Source organism: Peromyscus californicus, unplaced genomic scaffold (assembly GCF_007827085.1).
Source record: "Peromyscus californicus insignis strain IS unplaced genomic scaffold, ASM782708v3 Scaffold_24__1_contigs__length_46423439, whole genome shotgun sequence".
Classification (NCBI taxonomy): domain Eukaryota; kingdom Metazoa; phylum Chordata; class Mammalia; order Rodentia; family Cricetidae; genus Peromyscus; species Peromyscus californicus.
Genome location: NW_026294535.1, coordinates 705394 through 727771, shown reverse-complemented (window position 1 = coordinate 727771; position 22378 = coordinate 705394). Strand labels below are relative to the sequence as shown.

Below are 22378 nucleotides of genomic sequence, written 5' to 3'. Positions count from 1 at the left end.
GAAGCCACTTGCTCAGTTTGTTTCTGTGAAATGACCCAGAACACGGACTTAGGAATAAACAAACCTTCCTTCCACATCACATGGGACCCATCGGGTGTTAGTAAAACATTAAAATTTCTAGGTCTTAATTATTTTCCAGAAGATTACGTTAAACTAGAAATCTGACAAGAAAATGGAACACTGGTGTCTATTGTCAAGACTCACTGGTCTTCGCACAATTATGTCACTCACTAACCTTCCTTCTCTTTCTTTTCCTGGTTCTCTTCAGCCGCAGTCTTGTCTGCTCTGAAGAAAATTCTTGCACTGCTCAGTGAGAAATAAAGCAGTTCAAATTCCTACATGAGAAAATTTGAAATAAAAAAGTAAATACTTACAGCAAAACAACAAAGTAGTATTTTGATGTCTCCAAAGGAGCTCTAAGTACCGTGGACATTCTTGTGCACGTGTGTACACTGTGTCCAAGCCTGTTCACATGTGAGGTTGAGTATCTGTGCGTGTGTGTCCAAAGTTGAAGTTGGGTGTCCTCCTCAATCACTCTTCATTTATTAAGGCATGGTCTGTCACTCAAACCTAGGGCCCACTGATTCTGGGTAGACTAGCTAGCCAGCCTGCTGGAAGGTCCTTCCTGAATCTGCCATCTAAGTGCGAGGATTACAGGAACTATGCCTTCCCAGCCTTTCCAGGGTTCAGGGGAATCTCAACTCCAGCCCTCAGGCTTGCAGGACAAGCATGTTTTCCACTAAGCCATGTTGCCCAGCCCAATCTATTTTTTTATGACCAAATGGTTTCCAAATATCAATTCTAACATGTATTCTTTTTACTGTTATTATCTCAGATGGCTTCAGATATCAAGTGTAATGCACATCACAAGTTAGTCAGAGGGATCTGGATCCGAGGGCCACTACCTGTAGATAGACCTCCAGTCGCTTCTGAGTGAGGTTCATGGTCTGGAGCAACTTCTCATCTTGGCTAGTTGACTGCACATTCTGTTGCTTAGCAACTGCTCTTATCTCCTTTATGTATTTTTCTCTAACAGACTGGAACCAATGAAGTGAATCAAACTCCTGGTACTGATCCAAAAGCTTTAAGGTATAAGCCACACCTGCAGTCATTAGCAAAACCAAAATTTACATTTCAGTGAGTTCAGTTCCTCTTTCTCCAGCACCCACAATTCCAAGCACTAAGTTAGCCACTTGAATCAACACTTTCAAATCACATTTCACAGCAGAAACAATAAAGTTAACCAAATCTCTTCTAGGTTCCTTGGTTTAAGGGGGAAAAAAAGGTAAAAAGTATTAAAGAAAAAAAAAAGAATAAAATAATAGGACCATGGACATCATCAGTAAACCAGAGCTGTATATGTTCATGAAACAAACTTCCAAAGAAGAATAGATAGAAGAAAAATGAGGAAGTTACAGGCATCAGTGAAACCAAACGTAAGATGTAAAACTAAAACCACAACAAGGCAAGCCCAAACACAGGGCAACCTAGACAAACTTACTTGTGGTCTAATGGTATTAAATGACAACACAGAGGTTGGAAAGGGCCTCATTTAAAAGCATAAAGGGGCATATAAGTTTATTTTCAAGCAAATTCTTCTGAGAGCCCACTTTAAGGTAAACTAAAATGGAAAAATCGTTCTGTTAAGCTTACCCATGGCAAAACCATCATCAGTAAATGCAGCTCCTGTTTTATTTTTCTTATTCAGTTTCTCTTTGCAGCTTATAGAATGTTCTACAAAGTTGAGAGTCTAAAAAGAGGTAAGATACAGAAAAACAATTGAGTTAATAAAATCTGCTGAATTTGCTGTAACAGACATTTCAAGAACTACAAAAACAATTTCTTCTCAGCTCCTCTTTGCCTCTTGGTGAGGACACAGATCCTTAAGTGTCTCTTGAGGGCTTTTCTGCCAAGTCCTCTAAGTATGAGAATTCCCTCCACTGACCTTTACCCTGGCACAGTGCTCACTGGAAGTTACTGTGCACAGTTTAGAGTGAGAACATTGACTCTTGGAAGCTTCAGACCCAAAGTGAAACACAAGGAAACAAGGGGAGAAGAAAATGGTTTCACTTTACCTCAAAACACAAGCACTTTTAAAAAAGCAATCCCAAGCTGAGTGGTGGTGGCACACGCCTTTAATCCCAGCACTTGGGAGGAAGAGGCAGTCGAATCTCTGTGAGTTCAAGGCCAGCCTGGTCTACAGAGCAAGATCCAGGACAGGCACCAAAGCTATACAGAGAAACCTTGTCCCAAAAAACCAAAAAAAATAAATAAAGTAAAATAAAATAAAAAAGCAATCTTTCCTTCTGCTTTCACAGCTCATCCTAAAATACTACTTATTTAGTAGTGGCTTTTACTAAGCATAAAATATCTGATAATCACCACCAATTTGTGAAATATTTATCACTCCCTTTTAAATCTTTTGGGGGGGCAGCTCACTTATATTTCCTTCTCCCTCTGGACTCAGACTATAAAGCACAAAAAATAGCACGCTATGTCTTTGTACTATACTTAGTCCATTATATAACTGAATTTTTAAAAAATCCAGACTCTTCCCAAAATTTACCAATGGTTCCATGGCTGCCTGCCATGGCCTGAATATAATGTTCTCCAGAGTAAAGAACCATGGGGAGACTTCAAGTTAGTACAGTATTACCAAATACCACACATCTTTAACCTTGGCACTCTGCAGATGGGTATGAGCATCTCTACCACATTAAGAGTTATAAAACACAGTAAATAACAGATTTCTAAAACAAAAAATGTGTGAAGAGAAAGGTCTTCAGTGGTGGCTAACAGTAACAAGTGGTGATGCTCACAAACTATGTAACTAGTGATTCAGGAAAAGGGGGCTTTTGTTTTGAGCATTTTAAAATTTCTCTTTAATTCGTTTTTATGTGTATACATGATCGCCTGGATGTATATATATGCACCATATGCATGCAGTGCCCATGGAAGTCAGAGGGGGTTGGGGGGGCCGGTGGTGTCAGATCCCCTGGGACTGTGGCTACAGACAATTCTGAGCCACCGTGGAAGTTCTGGGACTCAAAGCTGACCCTATGGAAAAGCAGTCAGTGCCCGTAGACACTGACCCATGTCTCCAACACCTTTGTTAAACACCATAGAATATAGTTCAGGCTAGGCAGGGATAGTTTTGAACTCTGGACCCTCCTATTCCTATTACCCCCACTAAGGAGAGACTACAAGAATGGACTACCACATCCAGAATACGCAGGGCTGGGGGTAGATCCCAGGGACTCATGCGAGAAAAGCACTCCATGGAGTGAGCCACACCCCAAAGTATGGAAAACTACTCTTGATCCAAATCAGATGTAAGAAAAGCTATAATGTGCCTGTGTGTGGTCAGTTTTAAAGATGTCTACTAAAAAATTTGAAAGAAAAATTTGGTACAGAAACCTTCTAAGAACAGATTTATTATTAATATATACCTTTCTAAACTCATTTCTCACTGCAATAATTGTTTTAATAATATAACTTGTGATAACTTGAGTTGTTTTTAGACAGCAATTATGGAATTAGCAAAGAAAAAAAATAATTTAGGAGAAAGTACTACAAATTTATTATAGGTGTTAGTATTCATAACTGAAAAGAGAAGTTATCCCAAAAAGACAGGTTGGAACAAATCTGACATTCTAATACATTCATCTACAGGGAGCAGTTAAATCCTGTGTAAAGATCCTAGGGCACACATGCAGGATACACACTCAAGTGACTGATGACACCAGGCTTCTTTTCTATTAGGAAGAACCTGTCACCTATCTATGAACCTTCAGCCACAAGTTCAAGCCCTTGGTCAGCATCCCTGACGTCACAATCCCACTGACAGCCAAGGGTATGAATATACTTCATGCTTTATGGAAACTGAATCTGTACTAACACCTGTTAAAAACTCACTTCTAGTTTTTCAAATACTCACTAGAGGAGGGACAATGATATAGAAGTTTCGGAGATGTATATTCTTTGGCCTTCGAAATTCTGGAGCAAAAACATCTACAAGCATTTTGAAATATTCTGTACCTTCAGCAGAATTTCGGGTATGATCACTGAGGACTGAGTCCAAATGCCTATAAAACAAAACAAAACATTCCTTGGTTCATTTTCAAAGGTGTGGCCTTTAAGAATCCAGGTCTCTCAGGTTAAGTAATGCCATTCCAAATCAGGAAATAGCATAAAATTTCCTTGGACTTCAGAATGAGCAGAAACTAATCAGTATTACTTAGTGAACTTAGTCCCTAAAATAGAATACAGCATCCGAAGGCTTAAAGAGTAGTTTGTATTTCTTTTCTTTTTTTGCATTTATTTATTGTGTTCATGCACATCTATGTGTATGACTGTGCATGTGCCAGGCACATGTGCACATACCTGTGTCCAAGTTAGAAGACAACCTGTGAGAGTCAGTTTCTTTTCACCATATGGGTTCTGAGGGTGAAAGTCAGGTTGTCAGGCTAAGTGGCAAGTGTTCTCATTTGCTGAGCCATCTCTCACCCATTTTTTTTAAACATTAGTGTAAGAGTGTGTGTATAGGTGTACATGCTTACACACATGTAAGCAAGTGTATGAGCATGTAAAGATCAGAGAACTTGCAGGAGCTGGTTTCCTCTGTTCACCATGTGTATTCTGAGGCTTCAACTCAGGTCATCAAGCTTGGCAGCAAGCATTTTATCCATTAATTGATCTTGCTGGGTCTCTATTTCTTGAGAATCCATGCTCACTGTAATCTGATGGTTCTAGCATCTGTTCACCCTCCATCTGGTCCTCTTTCAGGAGCTGACCTTCTCTTACAAACTTCAGAACCTGCAGCTGCTATGACTGGGGATTGAGTAGAACCACTACTGTTCTCAACCTCCACCAGTACAAGGTTCTTCAAGATGTACAGGATGCAACTACAGATGCTCTTCATCCTGTGACATGCACATCCTAATAAACTGGCCATGTGGTATGTGGAAAATGAAGTAGAACTGCACTGAACACCCCTAAGCTACTCAACAGCACAGCTTAGCAGCAGACCACACTGCTGGCTGGGAGCTGCTCCTGTTGCCCCAGCCCGGCATCACAACAATCATAGTGCACAGTGCTTGCCTAGAAAAAGATCCAAAATAAAAAACAAGAAATATGGTTTCAAATGAATGCTTATCATTTTTATACCATTGTAAAGATTAAAGTTAAAATTACTTTACTTAGTTCAGGAACCATCTGTATATTCAACTCTTTCTCTAACTTTTTAGCCATCACCCTAAGGCCTCCATGTGGTGGCTGGGAACTGAAGTCCTCTACAATAGCTGCAAATGCTCTTAACCACTGAGCCATGTCTTCAGCACTGGTTGGTTTTACAAAAGAAGCTTTAGGTCTCACCTACAGTCAGTCACTCCAGACAGGAGTATGTGACTGCATATGGAGCATATTCCAAAAGATCACTGTTTGTTCAAGTTGAAAAGATCTTAGAATACTGTAGTCTTTAAAAACAGCCCATATCCTCAGTTGAGACTACAAACATATCTATCTTTTCACTGCCGTCTGATCTGTCTGCTGTAGGCACATCTTAACTTCCCAGTCTTGGCCACTCTCCAGCTTACCTGGCTGCTCTGAGTGTTTCTTCTGCAAGCCCTTCTTCCTTTACTAGCTCTTCAAAACTCACAATGTCTTCAAGATCCGGCACAAATCTATGTGAGAATTTGAGAAGGAATTCATGGGGCAGATAAATTACATGCAACCAACATACACATGAAAAGTACTATGGAATGGCAAAAGTTAAGGATGTATTTAGGGAAAACTTTGCATTTCAAGTAATACTGTTAATATCACTTTAGTTCCAAATAAAATTTTATGTGATCACATTTTAATATTCAAAAATCATACAACCTTTACATTCACTAGTTATACTGATAAAAATCAATTCACTGTACTTTAGGGAAATATTTTCAAAGATATAGTCTTTTTTTTTTTTTTTCTTTTTTTGGTTTTTTGAGACAGGGTTTCTCTGTAGCTTTGCACCTTTCCTGGAACTCACTCTGCAGCCCAGGCTGGCCTCGAGCTCACAGAGATCTGCTTGGCTCTGCCTCCTGAGTGCTGGGATTAAAGGTTTGCACCACTGCTGCCCAGCATAGTCTTTCTGTTTTTTGTTTTTCTTTTAAAGAAACCCTTTTCTTTTAAAAAAAAAATGTTTAAAAAAAGATTTATTTAATTCTGTTTCATGTGTATGAGCATTTGCCTGCCTGTGTGTCTGCACTAAGCCTGTGGAGGCTGAAAGAGGGTCTTGGATCCCCTGGATCTGGAATTACAGCCAGTTGTTTGCAGCCATATGGGTACTGGGAATGAACCCAAGTACCCTGGAAGAGTAAATGTTGTACCATTTCTCTAGTCCTCTAATATAATCTTAAAATATAAGAGGAAAAAATTCCTCAGGTGTTAGGATTCATGTTTTAGGTTTAGTGAGTACACATGAGGGGCAGAGGGCAGGGCAGTAACAAGAGGTCCACAGCCTGAAAAGGTATTAACAAAGACAGATACCTCTGCTGCAGTATCATAAAAGAAAGACAAACTTCACAAACAAGGAAGCAGTCATGTTGGAATCCATACCTAATGGCATTGCTGCTGCAATGGAGACCACCAGATCGGATCATTCGGATATAGCCCATAGCATTACCTTCAAAAATCACACACAAAAAAGCACATCTTTATATGAGCAATTCTAACAATCAGAACATGTTACATAAAGTAGTCAACCGAGGAGTCTCCACTCCTAAATACCAAAATATTCTGCTATATTTTAATTTTAGTTTCTGTTCCATAAAAAGGAAAACTGTTGCAGAGTTATGCATTTAAGTTAGATTTTGATACACATAAACATTAATATTTTAAGATAAGTGTAATTCAACTGATAAATTAAAATCATTAATTGCCAGCTTCATTAAAATGATCAAGCATTTTAAAATTCAGTATAATTTCCCACACACTCACATCCTCCCTCTGAAGTGGTGTCAGGAAATCTTTACTTGGTACCTCCCACATCTCTCTAGCCTGGACTCCTCTGATCTCTAAACTTTTATCCAGTACTCATACCTATACCTCAAAGACAAATTAAACATGTAATTACATCCAAGTCAAACTAAAGACCTTTATCCCCAACTATATTTCCTCTTCCAGAAACTGGAATTCCATCCCTGGAGTTGCTCAGGGCAAAGGCCCTGACACCATCCCGACTACTTCCTTCCTTTCACACAGCACACCCTATCAGTGCACAACTATACTGGCTCTACCCCGAAAACAGAGCCAGAATCTGGCTAAAGATACCATTCAATGGCAGTGTACTTGTCTAATGCATGAGGACCTGGGTTCAATCTTCAGGAGCAGTGGGCGTGGGAAAACAGAGGTTCAAAAACAGTTTTCACCCTATTCTACCATCAAAGTCTCTTGTCTAGCTAGACCACTGTGATACGCAATGGCTGATTCTACTTCCCCATTACCTCCTTCAGCACCCACAGTACCCCTCCATCTCATCAACTCAACGGGGGCAAGTCATGTCCTTCTGAAAACTGCACCAGTTCCATCTAAGAATGGCATCCGCTCTCCATGTGCCAACACAGCCTTGCATGATCCTGCCCGAGGCTGCTGCTCCAGGTGTGCCTTGCTACTCAGGTCTTCATTACCTTCATTCTAGCCCTATTCTAGACTATTCCTCAAAAACACCTAAGAGACACACGATTTTACACTTCCCATTGCCCGACCAATATTCTCTTTTCCCAGATATACACAAGGTTTATTCTGTCCCATTACTCAGGTCCCTGGTTCAACTTTTACTTCCCTGAAAGGCTTCCTGAATATCACTGCACAGACCCATGACATTTTATCCAGAATTTATTAATGGATATCCTATCTTTTTGTCTGCCTTTTTTCTCAACTAGGCTATGGATCCATTGATTATGACATTTGCCTTCTTCACTATGCCATCCCTTGAGCAAACATGTCCTGCATCACAAGAGGAATTCGATATATACTGGAAATGAAATTATTTGGAAGAAAAAAACAGGCCAGCTGGGCAGTGGTGGCGCACGCCTTTAATCCCATCACTCAGGAGGCAGAGGCAGGCGGAACTCTGTGAGTTTGAGGCTAGCCTGGGCTACAAAGTGAGTTCCAGGACAGGCATCAAAACTACACAGAGAAATCCTGTCTCAAAAAACCAAAAAAAAAAAAAAAAACCAAAAAAAAAAAAAAACCAGGCTAAAAAAAGGTAACAGTTAATATTTCATAAGCATTACATTAAGGATCATGAGCTACATTAAGGCCTGTTCCAATTGTTCAGGCTTTAAAAAATATGTAGCATGCATTTTTAAAATTATATATTTTATTTAGAGTGTGTTATGTCTCTAGAGGTTTTTTTTTAAAATATATAATTTATTTTATTTTATGTGCACTGGTGTGAGAGTGTCAGATCCCCTGGAACTGGAGTTACATACAAATAGTTGTGAGCTACCATGTGAGTGCTGGGAATTGAACCTGGGTCCTCTGGAAGAACATCTGAACCGCTTAGCCATGTCTCTGGCCTCATAACATACATCTTTTAAGAATTAAATACTTAGTTTAACTGTTTCAACTAATATAAGAGGCAAGCTGAGCATAGAATTAAAAGCAAAAGCCCTAGTCAGACTACTGAGTTCAAATTGAGATTCTATTTGTTAGCTGTGGCCTAGATCCAACTATATAAATTACTATATGTCAACCTCCACGTGTTAGACTCTAAAAGGCAGAGACTGCATTTACTGTCACATCAGCATTGAAAGCATTTATTTGTCATAAATAAATCCTCCATGATGAGTGAATGAAGTAATACTTTACATACTGTGGGTGGTTTCATACAGAGCTATAGCCCTGACAGCATGCTCAATAAATATCAGTAGTATCTATTTCAGCAGACAGGTATCAACTGAAAAGATTTTCCACATGCTGGCAGTTTCTCTTCAGCCTATTTCACAGGCTCGCTCTGATGACATTAACAGAGACAACACATGTGAATAGCTCAGAGAAGATCGAGAGCCTGCTAACCTTTGGATTTAAATGGAGTTCTTCCCTTTAAAAATTATATACTGTTTCTGAGAAGTCAAGTCTGCTTTTAAAACACAACAAATCCTACAAAAGTACGAAATGATACTGTACTGAAAAATAACGTCATTAAATATATAATCTATAATTAAATTTACACAAAACCTATTAAACTACTAACTTTTACTTAGCCGTTGATTTTTAAATATGAATGTAACTCTGGGGGTGCATTTATTAAGTGAATGTCTAATTTGTTTTAACTAATTTTATTTAACTATTTATCAGTAGTTTCTACACAACGGTTTAGTAAGTGGGATGAAGTCAAGTAGAAGCATTCACACAACAATGCATGTGCTGTCTTGTATACATGGTATATGCGAGTCTGGTACTTGTACTGTATTTCTCAATACTTTTAAGTGACTTACCAATCTGGCTGATGAGCTGCCTGAACTGGTCAAGGTAGCTCTGTCCCTCTGGTGTGATTCCAAGTTTTCTTATGCCACGATTGAATTTTTCTGCTCTATCAAAAGGATACTAAAGAGATAAATTTAAAGATATTTTTAGGCCCTTAAAACATAAAATTTTTACTAAATTGATCATGTTAGTATCACTATCCTTTCTAATTTTGTATTTCATTATTCTTTACAAAAATAAATCACTTATGTCTAATGACAAACCTGTATAACAACAACAAGCCCTCCTGATGTTCAGGTCAATTTAAGGACAAATCTGTCTAACAAACCCTCCTGGTGTTCAAGGTCAATGCTTTTGTTGCTGTTTTAATATCAGCTAAAGAGAAAAAGCGATGAGACTCAACTTATTTCCCCATCACCATTATTAGCCTCCTAATATTTAACTACTCTATCAGACTGAAAAAAGAAACTCAGCCAAATTTCTACAGGCTTGTTGCCAGAGAATTTATAAACACGTTCCTTCCAAATAACACACTAGCTGCTTTAAATGCTAAGTTCAGCAGCACCAACCTATGATGGCAGCATTTGGGAGGCAAAAGCAGGAAGATCAAGAGTTCAAGACCCTCCTTGGCTATGTAGCAAGTGTGAGCCACCCTCACATGTGACCCTGTCTCAAAAAACCAAAACAAAAAAATTTTCTAGTTGCTTTCATCAATTTGGGGGTGGTGGTGGTTCAAGTTCTGGCTAACAGACAATGACACCAGCTCTCTATAGCAGCATGGTTACTTGTAACTTCCATCTAGTACATTTCTCTACTGATGACTGTACTGTCATAGTAATTCCTTCACTATGACGGAATACACTGAGGAACTAGTATATGAGCAGCTGAGGCTAGATATATCTTTGTGAAACCCAAACAGTTCTACAACAGCAAAGCAGATCCATAACACATCTAAGCATATAGGCTCTCTACCTTCAGTTATGGCCTCTATCCTACTAACTTCCTGCAGGCAACAGCTTTTTAACCTCACCAGGGAAAACTCACACGGAGGGCAAAGGGAAAACAGTTCTGTTTATGAGCGCAGGTTCTGTTGTTTTTGGTTATTCCAGGTGTATTTCGTTTCCTCATGGTACCGGGGCATGGCAGACAAGTCCATTTCCAAGAAGCTACATCCCCAGCCCCCAAAAACAGCATTCCTAAAAACTAGTGGTGGGGAAACAACTGTGCAGTATCTCTGTAGTGCTAGAAACATAGAGCATACATTCTCATTCATTATTCTAGAAATTTCTCTTCAAGGATGTTTTCCTTCAGAAACAGATTAGAGATATGCTATCTAGAGCTCTGTTTTTAAGAACAGAGGGCGAGATAACTAAAATAGCATGAGTTGGGGTTAAATAACTTTCCTATATTAACTCTTAAAAACAATAAAGTAGGACTATCTGCAGACATCAAGAGCATGATACAAACAATGACAAGATTGCTCTGTTTCCGCCATAAAAAGCACTCTCTATAAAATGTGTGAAGCTACAGATGTTTATTGTGGAGAGCCAGGAATGGTACTGCACTACACTAACAACAACTGCCTCCAGAAACAGAACTGGGAAGAGAAGGGGGGGATGCAGATGTACTTGACATTGTTTAAATGCTTCCAAAGGAGCACAGTTTTGTATGCGTATTATTGTAAACTAAAATAAGCTGGGCTACAATGATCATTGATATTCTAGAGAACATAAAGAACCATAGGGAAGCAGGAGAGGAGGGCAGACACAAGTGACATGGGCAGACCACCCACAGAGGTAAGCAACAAAGCCTAGCTAGTATAAGCATCTGTCATTTACACAGCAGTCAAATCCAGGGACCTAAGAAGGCGCAGCATACCTTGTGATCATTTTGGTCCTTGATCTCCCTGAAAAACCGAATATCTTTAATCAATCTGGATTTGATATGTTCATCATACATAAACTGGCTAAATATATAGAACTTCTTTTTCAAGAACTGGTAGGTAAAATTAACCTATAAAATTAAAATTAAAAAATGAAGTTAATATAAAATTTCAAATAAATGTTACAGAGTAATTGACCTAAAAGTACTATTTATTTATAAAGTTCAACTAATATTGAGCTGAAATACTTTAATAGTTTTTAACTGCCCAAATTTATAGAAATTTCTACAGACTTCTCTTACATATTTTTACCAAAAGAGGAAAGAAAAGTGGGGGTGGGGAGAAAATGTTCTCATGATAATCCTAAGACCTACACTGGGAAACAATTCAACCCCAGTATTTAAACCATTTACATCCTAGTCACCTGTTCCCCTGTTCCTCCATCAGCAAGATGCCTTATTACAAATCTGCAAGGCTGGAAGGACATGTACGTAAGAGACGGGATGCTGAGGAAGGTATCAGCCACTCATCTATATGGCTCTGAAATCTTTGTCCAACTGCTAGAGGTCTTCGTGCTCATCAAGCTTATATTCCAGCAAAGTAGCAGACAACTTAAACATGTATTATCAAATCATTAAGTAATCATTTCTAAAAATTAAGAGTGCAGTCCTTTGAGAATAACTATCTAAAGGTCCAACACAAATCTTCAGAAAGTGAGATGTGAGCTGAGATTCAAGTATGAGTTCTGTACTGCAATGGAAGCCCTACACTAATCCCTGTACCATTACTCTCATATATTACTAATGGTAAATTTACTGTTCACACTTACCTAGTTACACAAGTGGGTGCTTATTTATGACATAAACATTTAAGGCATAAAGGCCTTGGTCTTTTCTATTTTTCTTTTTCTCTCCTTCCCACTGTATTAGTGGGTAACCTGCCACTCTGATTCCCATCTCCCTCCCAGGTAACCTACATGAATGTCAATACTCTTCTATCACCAAGAAGGCAGAGAATGCCTACCTTTTCACTTGCATGCCTAGCACACAATGCCTGATAAACATAAAATCTTCTACCAACATTTGTTACACAAGCGTTTGCTCTGATGGAAGAAAGCATTTCTCCTCAGATCTGAGGATGCCTTCTATTTAAAATGTTGACTATCCACATTGCTAACCATTGGAGGAAGCTCTAACCTTATCATACACATCACCTCAGAAACTACAACCTTCCTCGGTGTGCACCACAATGACCCCCATTTGGCTTCCCAGTCTTCTCCTCATACTCCTTCCCTTACACCAAATAGTTTAATGGTCTCTTTAAGCACTCACATTTTTCTCCTCTCCTGGAAAAATTAACCACACCTTATGAGAGGAAAAACAGTTTACAAGTTTAGTGATCTCCACAAGTAACTACCCATTTCAAATTAAATTCAAATTATTTTTAGTAAATTGCTTATGCATATGGTTATTAAATAAGGAGGCATCCCTCTCCCTCAAAAACATCACTAATGACAGTAAGTGAACTGGTCCCAGTGACTAATTTCCAAAGTAACTTTCAGAGAGCATAAGAGAACCAACACACACATACAGACTTCCACTGCTAACAATATGGTCCAGAGGGCTAAGAGACCTTACAAAGCCTTTTCCATCATAGCACCTACCTCATTCAACACAATGGTAGCAACAGATACTTTTATTTATACCATCAGAAAAAAAAATGGAAATTCAGGTATGATATAAACAGAAAGTAGTGTGTGCTTACCAAAATAATCTATAAAAAGTAATCTTCCAAATTACTAAATTTGACAAGAGTCTATTACCCACCAAACCCACAAAAAGATGCTTACTGTTGTATTCATGATCCCTGTCCCATGTGTTCGAATTGAATTAGCAATATGTCGAATATTAATAGTATTCAAATGTTTATTATTGCTTGTCCGTTCAATAAAAATCTGCAATGCAAACAAATTCATGAACAATAAGAATACACCCCACTGCAAAGACTGGTCAGTAACCCAAGGAAAAGTTTAAAATCTTTTCATTAAGGATAATTTAATTGAAAAGTCACTCCAGAAGATGACACCACCACACTGCAGCGAAGAAGAACCAGGTACCTCAACCACTGCAGCTGTGGTGATGCATCCTTTAATGCCAACACCTGGCATGCAAATCTTTGTGCGGCCAAGGCCAGCTTGGCCTACTCAGCGAGTTCTAGGTTAGCCAGAGCTACATTCTAAGACCCTGTCTCAAGGGGAAAAACAATCTCTACATAATTATTCTCTGTTTTTCATATTTTATCAACTTTAACCTTTGAAAAGTCAATTCCTGACCTTTCGGCCATTCCATTATAAAGCCATCCTTGTTTTAAACTTGATCTGAGTTGGGCAAGGTCTTGTATCATTGTAATCCCAACACTCTGTAGGCATTAGCCCAAAGCCAGCCTAGGCTAGATTTAAATTCTAGGTCAGTCGGGAGTACAGAATGAAAGCTTGCCTTAAAAACACAAAACAATCAATAAAATCTTTTTTAAATTCCACTCACCTGGTTATTGAGATTATAGAGGTATCGAGAGACAAATATGTGAATGTTTCTCATTATCTCCAGAACATCGAGTCCCTACAACACAATCCACACAGAAACCCACGACTGTTAGTGGCGCATGGTTAGTCACACGTGTACCAACATAACACCTTACTGATTACACTGCTGCCCAACACTCGCACTATTTTTATAAACTACATAAAAGACACCACCAAAGTTCCAAGAGCCACTTATACACCTTTGAGAGTCTGGCTGCTCTTTATTTTATCCCTCTTCCGTGTACAGAAACAAACCTGCTTCACAAGACCCAGAGCCACAGCTATTTCCTGACTATCCTTCAGCTTCTCTTCATTTTTTACAAAGTAAACTAATGACTAGACTCCAAAAGTTACTTAAAAGACATAAGAACATTTGTAAAAATGCATACTACTTTTCAGAAATTACACAAGAACTATTCTTCATATGTAATTCTCAAAAACATTAGGTATTATTCTTCTAAACATCAGAAGTAAAGAAAACGAAGCTAACAGAGTTTTCTGAGGTCAAACAGCTAGAATAGACAAATCCCTGGAATTTTAGAACATCTAATTCCTAAAGTTTATGCTTCTTCTGAGTATACCAGATCCCTTTTAGGTTTGGCTTTATCTTTTTAATTATATGATAAAGTGTGTAGGGGTGTGCATACAAGGGTATCAGGTCATCTGGAGGTGGACTTACAGGCAGTGGTGAGCCTTCTGGTGTGAGTACTAGAGACTGAACTCAGGTCTACTGCAAGAGCAATATATGCTCTCAACTGCTGAGCCATTTCTTCAGCCTCCTATATATATATATATATATATATATATATATATATATATATATATATATATATATATATATATATATAGTGTGTGTGTGTGTATGTATGTATGTATGTATGTTTGTTTGTTTGTTTGTTCGTTCATTTGTTTTGTTTTTCAAGACAGGGTTTCTCTGTGTAGTCCTGGCTGTCCTGGAACTTGCTCTGCAGACCAGGCTGGCCTCAAACTCAAGAGATCTGCCTGCCTCTGCTTCCCAAGAGCTGGAATCAAAGGCATGTGTATTTTTAAAATGTGTATGGGTGTTCTGTCTACATGTATGTCTGTGCATGACTTGTGGCCTGGTGCCTGCAAAGGTGAGAAGAGGGTGCTGGATCCCATGCCACTGTAAGCATGTGGGTGCTGGAAACCAAACCCAGGTCCACTGCAAGAAAAGCATGCTCTCAATGCCAAACTATCTCTCCAGCCACCAAACCCTTTAACTCTACTGAGTCCTCCTTTCTTTTTCTAAACATGCTTCCCTAATATTCAGTGGTATACTATGCATTATTCTATAGCTTTTTAAACTAGTGCTCAAAGTATCACCATTGTACACTTAAATACTGTACTTTTATTATGTTCTACCCTAGAAATTTCTTCACATACTTTTTATCTCCCCCTAGGATATAAGCATATCAACTAAACCCTTAAACATGGTTCCTTGTCCAGCACTCTTTCAACATACACTAGATGCCGAAACAAATGAATGAAAGGATGCACAAAATGATCCTGAAAATAATACATAAATACATCAGGTTAAAGAAAACTTATGATCCTCAAATTTTGGGACAGAATGTTTTTTAGATAAATATTAACATGACTATTTTAAAAAGAATTACACACAAAATAACTGAGTGCCTGAATGACAACATTCATAAAATACTGACATATTATAAATCAGCTAATTGAATTAGCAAAACCAAATGCTCCTTTACAACTTGCATATAACGATGTAGACAGCTGTTTTTTCTAATTTATTAAATTTAATATACTATACCCATTTAAAATCCAGCCTTGTCAACACTTTTTAGAATTCTGTAGAAGTCACCTCACTATCTTAGTACATTCCTAGAAAGCCTGTGTGTGTATCTTATGTTTATATTTATTTCAAATGCTTGGCGGAACTGAGTATACCCAGGAAGACAATGATTAATTCTTTTGTAAAGTCCATTAAGTAGCATTTAATATTTATCCTTATCAAATATGAGGTTTATTTAACAAAATTTTTCTTTAAGAACTACATTAAGGGATGCAGAGCTATCTCAGTGGCTAACAGCACTTTTCTTATGGAGAACCTAGTTGTGTCCCCAGAACCCAAATGGTGGCTCAGTACCACCCCACAGGAACTCCAGTTCCAGGGAATCTGACACTCTCTTCTGACCTCTGTGAGTGCCAGGCACTCACATAGTGCAGATACACACATACAGGCAAAACACTCATACCCATAAAATAAGTAAGTCTAAAAAAGAAAATGTGTGTATGTGTCATTAGGGTTAAAAAACAAACAAAACAGATTTTATGAATTAGTACTGTCATACTATCTGACCACATCAGAAATACTACACATACCTGTTCCAGAGTCTGGCTAGGAAGATGTGCCTCTGTCATAACCAACCCATAGCGCTGAGTAGCCAAATTTCTCATTTCGCTGTATGTGGCCCAATCATGAAGAGCTACTGTCGTGAGATTGTAGAAGGTCTTGTCTAGATAGTGAGTTACATAAGCTAAAAAAAAACCACAACAAAACCCACATATTGCCATGTTTGATTCATGAACAATAAAAGAGAAATGAAGTTAGAAAGGAAAAGAACACTACATAATTTTAAAATCAAATTTGTTCCTTTAAAATAAGGTGCTAGGCTCAACATTCAGTGGACTGAGGCAGGAAGAGCCTAAGTTCAAAACTAGCCTCAGCTACAGAGTAAAACCTTATCTTCAAAGAATTTAAAAAAAACCAAACAACAAAACAGCAGGGACTGTGTGTGGTGGGATATGCCTCACTACTCAGAGGCCACAGCAGGAGACCCGAGAGTCTCAGGTCTATCTGGGCTACAGCCGGGTCCCTGGGCTACCCTGAGCTACACAGTAAGAGTGAAACACTTCTGGGGAATAAGAGACCCTCAGGGTCACCTGCCACTTAGGTCAGAAGGACATGGAAGCACTCACCTCGAATGTCAATGAAACGACTGAAGAACCGAATCGGGTTCAGAGAGAAAAACAGAGCCAAGTCTTTCCTGCCAACTCGGAAGGGGTTCCGGTCATCCAGCTTCAGGTGCGTATGCACAGAAAGCCGCAGGTCTTTCTCGATTTCCTTGCACAGCTTGTCCAGCAAATGCTATTCAAAAGGAATGGAGCACTGTTCAAGATGACACTCCCATTCAGTGTTCCTACGTGTTCATGCCTTGACCTTCACAGATCACTGATGAGACACTGACCAACTAATGTCTTGATTTAGGATGATAAACCCTCGATGGTAAAGTTGTATTTTTGTTTGAAAAGCAAAATTACTCTGCTATTTTAAACTAGTAATTTTTTTTTAAGTCAGGGGGCAGCTAAATACTGAGATTTCATTTTCATGAATTTAATTAATTCATGAAATTAAATTTAATTCTCATGAAAAACAGACAACCAATGGCTTCACTATAAGGAACATGAATATGTAATATAAAGCATAAAATTTATGGAAAATAGCAGTAAAAGAAGGATCTTGCAATATGCAATAAAGAAAAATAGATTTTCTTATAATTATCATTAAAAATCACAGGAGCTGCACGCAAATTGTGCATATACATACATGCAGGCAACCAAAGTACACAAAAAATAAATCTAAACAAATTTTCTTAAATCATGAAGACTTTGGAAATAAATCAGCAGATTAAAAGCACTTATAAACAAGTGTGAGGACCTGAGTTCAAATCCCAAGATCAATGCTAAAGTCAGATTCAGTAGTCCTAGCCAGATCCCAGTATGAGATGGTAAAAAAGAGAATTCCCCACAACTCTAGAGCCAGTTAGCCTGGTCTGTGCAATGCCTGTCCTGTTTCAAAACAAGGACAGACACCTCAGGTTGATCTCTGTGGGGACACTTGTACCACAGCATAGGTGAACAGAGAGAAAATACAAAAAAACATACAAACTACACACACATTAAAACACACATACACAATTCACTGTTATGTAATTAAATCAATCATCTTTTCTTGTCTATCAGAATTCCAAATGCCACCAGTTATTTATTTTATTTTTAATTAACATTTATGATCACTTGTAAGGTTTGATAACGCAGGAGGACAACCAAAAGGAGAGTAAGAGCATACAAAATTTTCCTAATTCCATCACACTGAATACGATATTGGGAGGTTTACTTATTTTTAATCTTATCTTCCCAACAAAAATATTTATAAAAAATTTTTAATTTATAAATAATTGGTTTGGGCTTTCTTGAGACAAGGGCCAAGGCCTGGAATTCATAATCCTCCTGCCTCAACCAGTGCTTCATTAACACCCAGATTTGTTTAAATAATTTCTGATTCAGTGAAGATGGCTTCACACTATCTTCCAAAGCATTGCTCTTAAGCTTTCAATCTTAAACATCTTACCTCATTTAAAATTTCCATAATTTCCTTGTCATAGCAATCCAGAAGTAGCTCATGGGACTCCAGATGCCTTGAATACATCATGGCAGGTACACAGTCTCGTAAAGCACTGAACATGTACTAGCAAGAAAATTAAAACATACCCGAGTTTAGAAAAAAAAATACAGAATTCTAAATAACACTGTAAAGGCTAATTACACACAAAGACAAAAACTCTGACCTGAAGGAAAAAAATATTACTCTATGACTGCTTTATTTTCCTAAAAACCTGAAACACACAATTAAAGCACACACACACAAAGAAGAAAAGCTGACATTTAGTAGTCTTTGACTGTTTGTGCACTCAAACACACGTCCTTCCATAAGAAACTGAGTAACACACAGCCTGCCAACAAGTAACATCAAGACTACTGAGGCACGCTCAATCAAGTGAGCCCAGAATGGCTAAAGTATGTAGAGAGGAGTTAAGCACAGTACAAGTAACTTCACTAGTACTGATACACAATTTAATCATGGACTATATAAACCATGATTGGATATGCACATAATAACACTGTTCAAAATATCATTACAGGTCAATTTTATGATGGTTTATTAAATCTAATGACCTATTTGAAACATAAAAAGTGGCTAGAAATGATGTTTACTCTTTTAGATTACTATTTACTTACATGTAATCTAGCTGCATCAACAGCATTTTCATATACATCATCTAAATAAATTGGGAAGACAGCTCGATGCCAGTATAAAAAACAACAGTCACACTGTGTTTGGACTCTACAATATAAGGTAATAAGTAATTAGTGGTACCAAAATTCAAGCATCCCTCAACAATACAAAGAATAACTTTACATACTCTAAGGGGAAGAGGTCTGTCTTCCACACTTTACATTCTCTGCATCACTTCACCTGACATTACTACACAAACTCATAAGACTAAGTATTTTTCAAATTGAGCAAAGGCAATAAAACATTTTATTACCCTACAGTATCAAAATTCTGTTTTAAGACTGTTGAAAAACCCAGACTATTAAATAGATGTTCAAAATAAATTTATTTTCAATATTATCTGGAATAATACTTGCATTACATGTATAACTTACCTGCCTCCAAAACGAAAAACAATTTTAAAAGGTAAGATCTCGGTATCCCCTCACTCTTTTGTTTTTCAGCCCTCCGTATACTGTGCACTCAACTCTATTAAGCCCCAGCTCTTGGGAGGAGGACCTCTGTGAGATGGAGGCCAGCCTGGGCCAGCCAGGACTACAGAGTACTTTTTTTTCCTTTAAAGTCACTATGACCAAATAAACCTGTCACATAGAGCCTACAAACTGTCTTTGCTACCAAATGACTATTTAGAGTCTTATAGGAGAAGAAATTTACCCAAGTATCTTACAGTAAAGGGCCATACTTCTCTCAAGGACTGAAAATCAAATACCACTAACTACAAAAATATCAGCTTCTTAGAACAGCGAAGAAAATTATGAACATTAAATGAAAATTGGGCTGTAACACAATAGCTCAACCCTGTCAAAAGTGTAGTGCTCCCTGTCACTTTAGGAAACCTACATTCACTTAATAAAAAGAAAATAGTCATAAGCACCTGCAAAAACAAGCCTTCTCCAAGTCAGTCCAGCCCAATTACCAGCCTCTGAGAATAAATCAACGTTCATATCCAAATAAAACTACACAACATGGTGCGTCATGGTCTTCAAATGGCTCGAAAAGTATACAGCTTTATTATAAAGCACCAAATTTGAAAGTTCAGTAGTGGCACCAATAAAGTAACACCAATGGACACCAGAACCTGCCAAATACCCTGAGGGTACCCTGTTTTATCGAATGTGAATTCTTCCAGAGGATTCACGTTTCCTGTGAAAGCAAAGCTAAGTCAGGACAATGGTGAAGTCACAGAGGTTACAGAGAGGAACTAATGCTCCCTGTGGATCTCACTCTTGTTCTTGCTGTGCCAAAGAGAAAAAGAGCTGACTGTAGCGGCACACCCTGTAACCTCAGCAAGGCTGGGAGTGAGGAGTGGGGGAGCGTTGAGGAGGGAGAATGGCTTCTGACTGGCGTCCCACACCCAGCTCTACTTACCGTTCTCTAAGTTCACTGATAAGATCCAGCTTTTTCATGACTACTTGAAGAGGAAAGAGCTCTTCATCTTTAAAGGTTTTCTATCAGCAAGAAGGGAAAACACAGAAGTGTAATCACAATAAGGCCAAATTTCTTATGCTAATAAGTCAACTGTGAACCTCAGTCCTCAGGTTTATTCCATGAGTAAGAGCAATAAACTTACCATTTGTGTGCCAACGCTTAATGCCAAAGAAACAATAAGTCGTCGTTGCTTCGTGCTTGGTCCATTTAGGGTGTTTTCAGCCAAAACAAGAGCAGACAGCACATCAAGACGCTGTTCACTATATTTTTTGTCTGAAATTACTCTTTTCTTAAAGATCAAACAAAAAATTATAAGTTTCAATTCTAACATTGTTAAGTCCCAAAAGAAAAGAAATTCTCGATTCTGTTCTTTCTGGCACAGCTCAGGAGAGCACAGGAAACCATGTTCTGAACTTAGCTCTGAACTGTCTCTCTCCGCACTGTCAGGACAGCAAACACAATGGGCTTAAACATACTCACATCACTCTAACAAGAAAGAATGTCCAAAGAGGAGGAATCAAAACCTTTCCCTTCCTGATCATGAGATTAGCTGCCAATGTAGTTTTTAAACAGACAGTCCTCAGCTCTTCCTGCGTCACACTGATGTAAATGCAGGTCCACAGCCAGTTTTCACTTTCAGGAGAGCACTCAGGAAGTTACATGGACACCCAGGGCTTCATGACAAACTAGGCTTTGAGCTAGACGGTTTCCTGAGTGTCGGCTATTGCATCGATTACATCAGGGAGTACCAATCTAAGCACATTTAAGGTGAGCTAGCTGAGTTCTGAGGCTATCAACACACACCCTGTATAAAGAAGGGCCTGTATTAGTCACTCATGGTCATTTCTCAGGGACTACAATTATTCTCTGGTACAACTATGGTAACTGCACTATAGAAATAACACACCTGCAGGAACAGAATAAAGAGGCTAATGCAGGAAATGCAGACAAAACACAAGAACAGACAGCTTAATTATGCTGAGTACAGAGTACATAGTGATCTGCACACCTTGGCCACAGAAATAGAGTTCAGAGCTTGATGCTGAAGGTGCTGGGTTATGTGTGACACTGAATCAGCCACAACCATGCTTCTCCTGTAGAACATGTGCTCTATTGCCTGAAAGAGACAAAAGGAACTTTGCAAAATCATTAGAGAACACCTTCATGTCCCTAGGCAAAGGAAGGAATGTGTGAGACTGGGGTGGGGGGCAAATATCCAAACGCACATACCAGCATAAACAAAACAAAACAAATACCCACACTTGGGGCTGCAGAGATGGTTCAGTCTTTAAGTGCTTGTTTACCTCAAAGGCATGAAGAACTAAGTCTGATTTCGCACATCTATGTAAAAAAAAAAAAAAAAAAAACCAAAAACCAAAAAAAAATGCCCAAGCATGGGGGGACAAGCTTATAACCCCCGGGGCTTAGAAGGCAGACAGGAGGATCCCTGGAGCTTGCTACCCTCCTCTGTAAGCCCCAGTACCCTGTCTCCAAAAAGAAAAAAAAAAAATACACAGCTTTAAAGAATCAACATCTGAGGTTGACTGCAGGCCTCTACCCACAGGTGCACATACATATACCCCTACACACACACACACACACACACACACACACACACACACACACACACACACACGGGAATAATGATGGAATAAACTTCAACTGCAATAAAATTAAGCACCTGCATTTGTCAAAAATCATAAAGAAAATAAAAAGACAATGCATGCTTGGGAAAGATATCTACTAAATGAAACGAGGATCCTTTTCTACAAACACTCCAGATTCCACATGAATCAAAGATTTTTTTTTTTTTTTTACACAATCATTAGAAAACCAAAATAAAAGCAAGTATGGGTTGTTTCCTTTTTTTCCCAACCAGAAACACAGTATGTTA

At 38.5% G+C, this 22378-nt stretch overlaps 1 protein-coding gene across 3 annotated transcripts in view; it reads right to left on the bottom strand.

Annotated features, from left to right (window-relative positions):
• Positions 1 to 22378, bottom strand: part of Washc4 (WASH complex subunit 4) — a 59339-nt gene that overhangs the window by 5721 nt on the left and 31240 nt on the right. For all 3 annotated transcript variants that reach the window (XM_052752904.1, XM_052752905.1, XM_052752906.1), the window contains 17 exons: positions 21494 to 21601; positions 20627 to 20773; positions 20425 to 20504; positions 18999 to 19104; positions 18331 to 18447; positions 16899 to 17067; positions 16302 to 16456; positions 13897 to 13971; positions 13203 to 13307; positions 11350 to 11484; positions 9483 to 9591; positions 6598 to 6664; positions 5595 to 5681; positions 3938 to 4085; positions 1654 to 1750; positions 906 to 1102; positions 236 to 335 (listed from right to left, as the gene is read on the bottom strand). In XM_052752904.1, the coding sequence (XP_052608864.1) occupies positions 236 to 335; positions 906 to 1102; positions 1654 to 1750; positions 3938 to 4085; positions 5595 to 5681; positions 6598 to 6664; positions 9483 to 9591; positions 11350 to 11484; positions 13203 to 13307; positions 13897 to 13971; positions 16302 to 16456; positions 16899 to 17067; positions 18331 to 18447; positions 18999 to 19104; positions 20425 to 20504; positions 20627 to 20773; positions 21494 to 21601 (2002 nt within the window). The remainder of the gene's footprint in view (positions 1 to 235; positions 336 to 905; positions 1103 to 1653; positions 1751 to 3937; positions 4086 to 5594; positions 5682 to 6597; positions 6665 to 9482; positions 9592 to 11349; positions 11485 to 13202; positions 13308 to 13896; positions 13972 to 16301; positions 16457 to 16898; positions 17068 to 18330; positions 18448 to 18998; positions 19105 to 20424; positions 20505 to 20626; positions 20774 to 21493; positions 21602 to 22378) is intronic.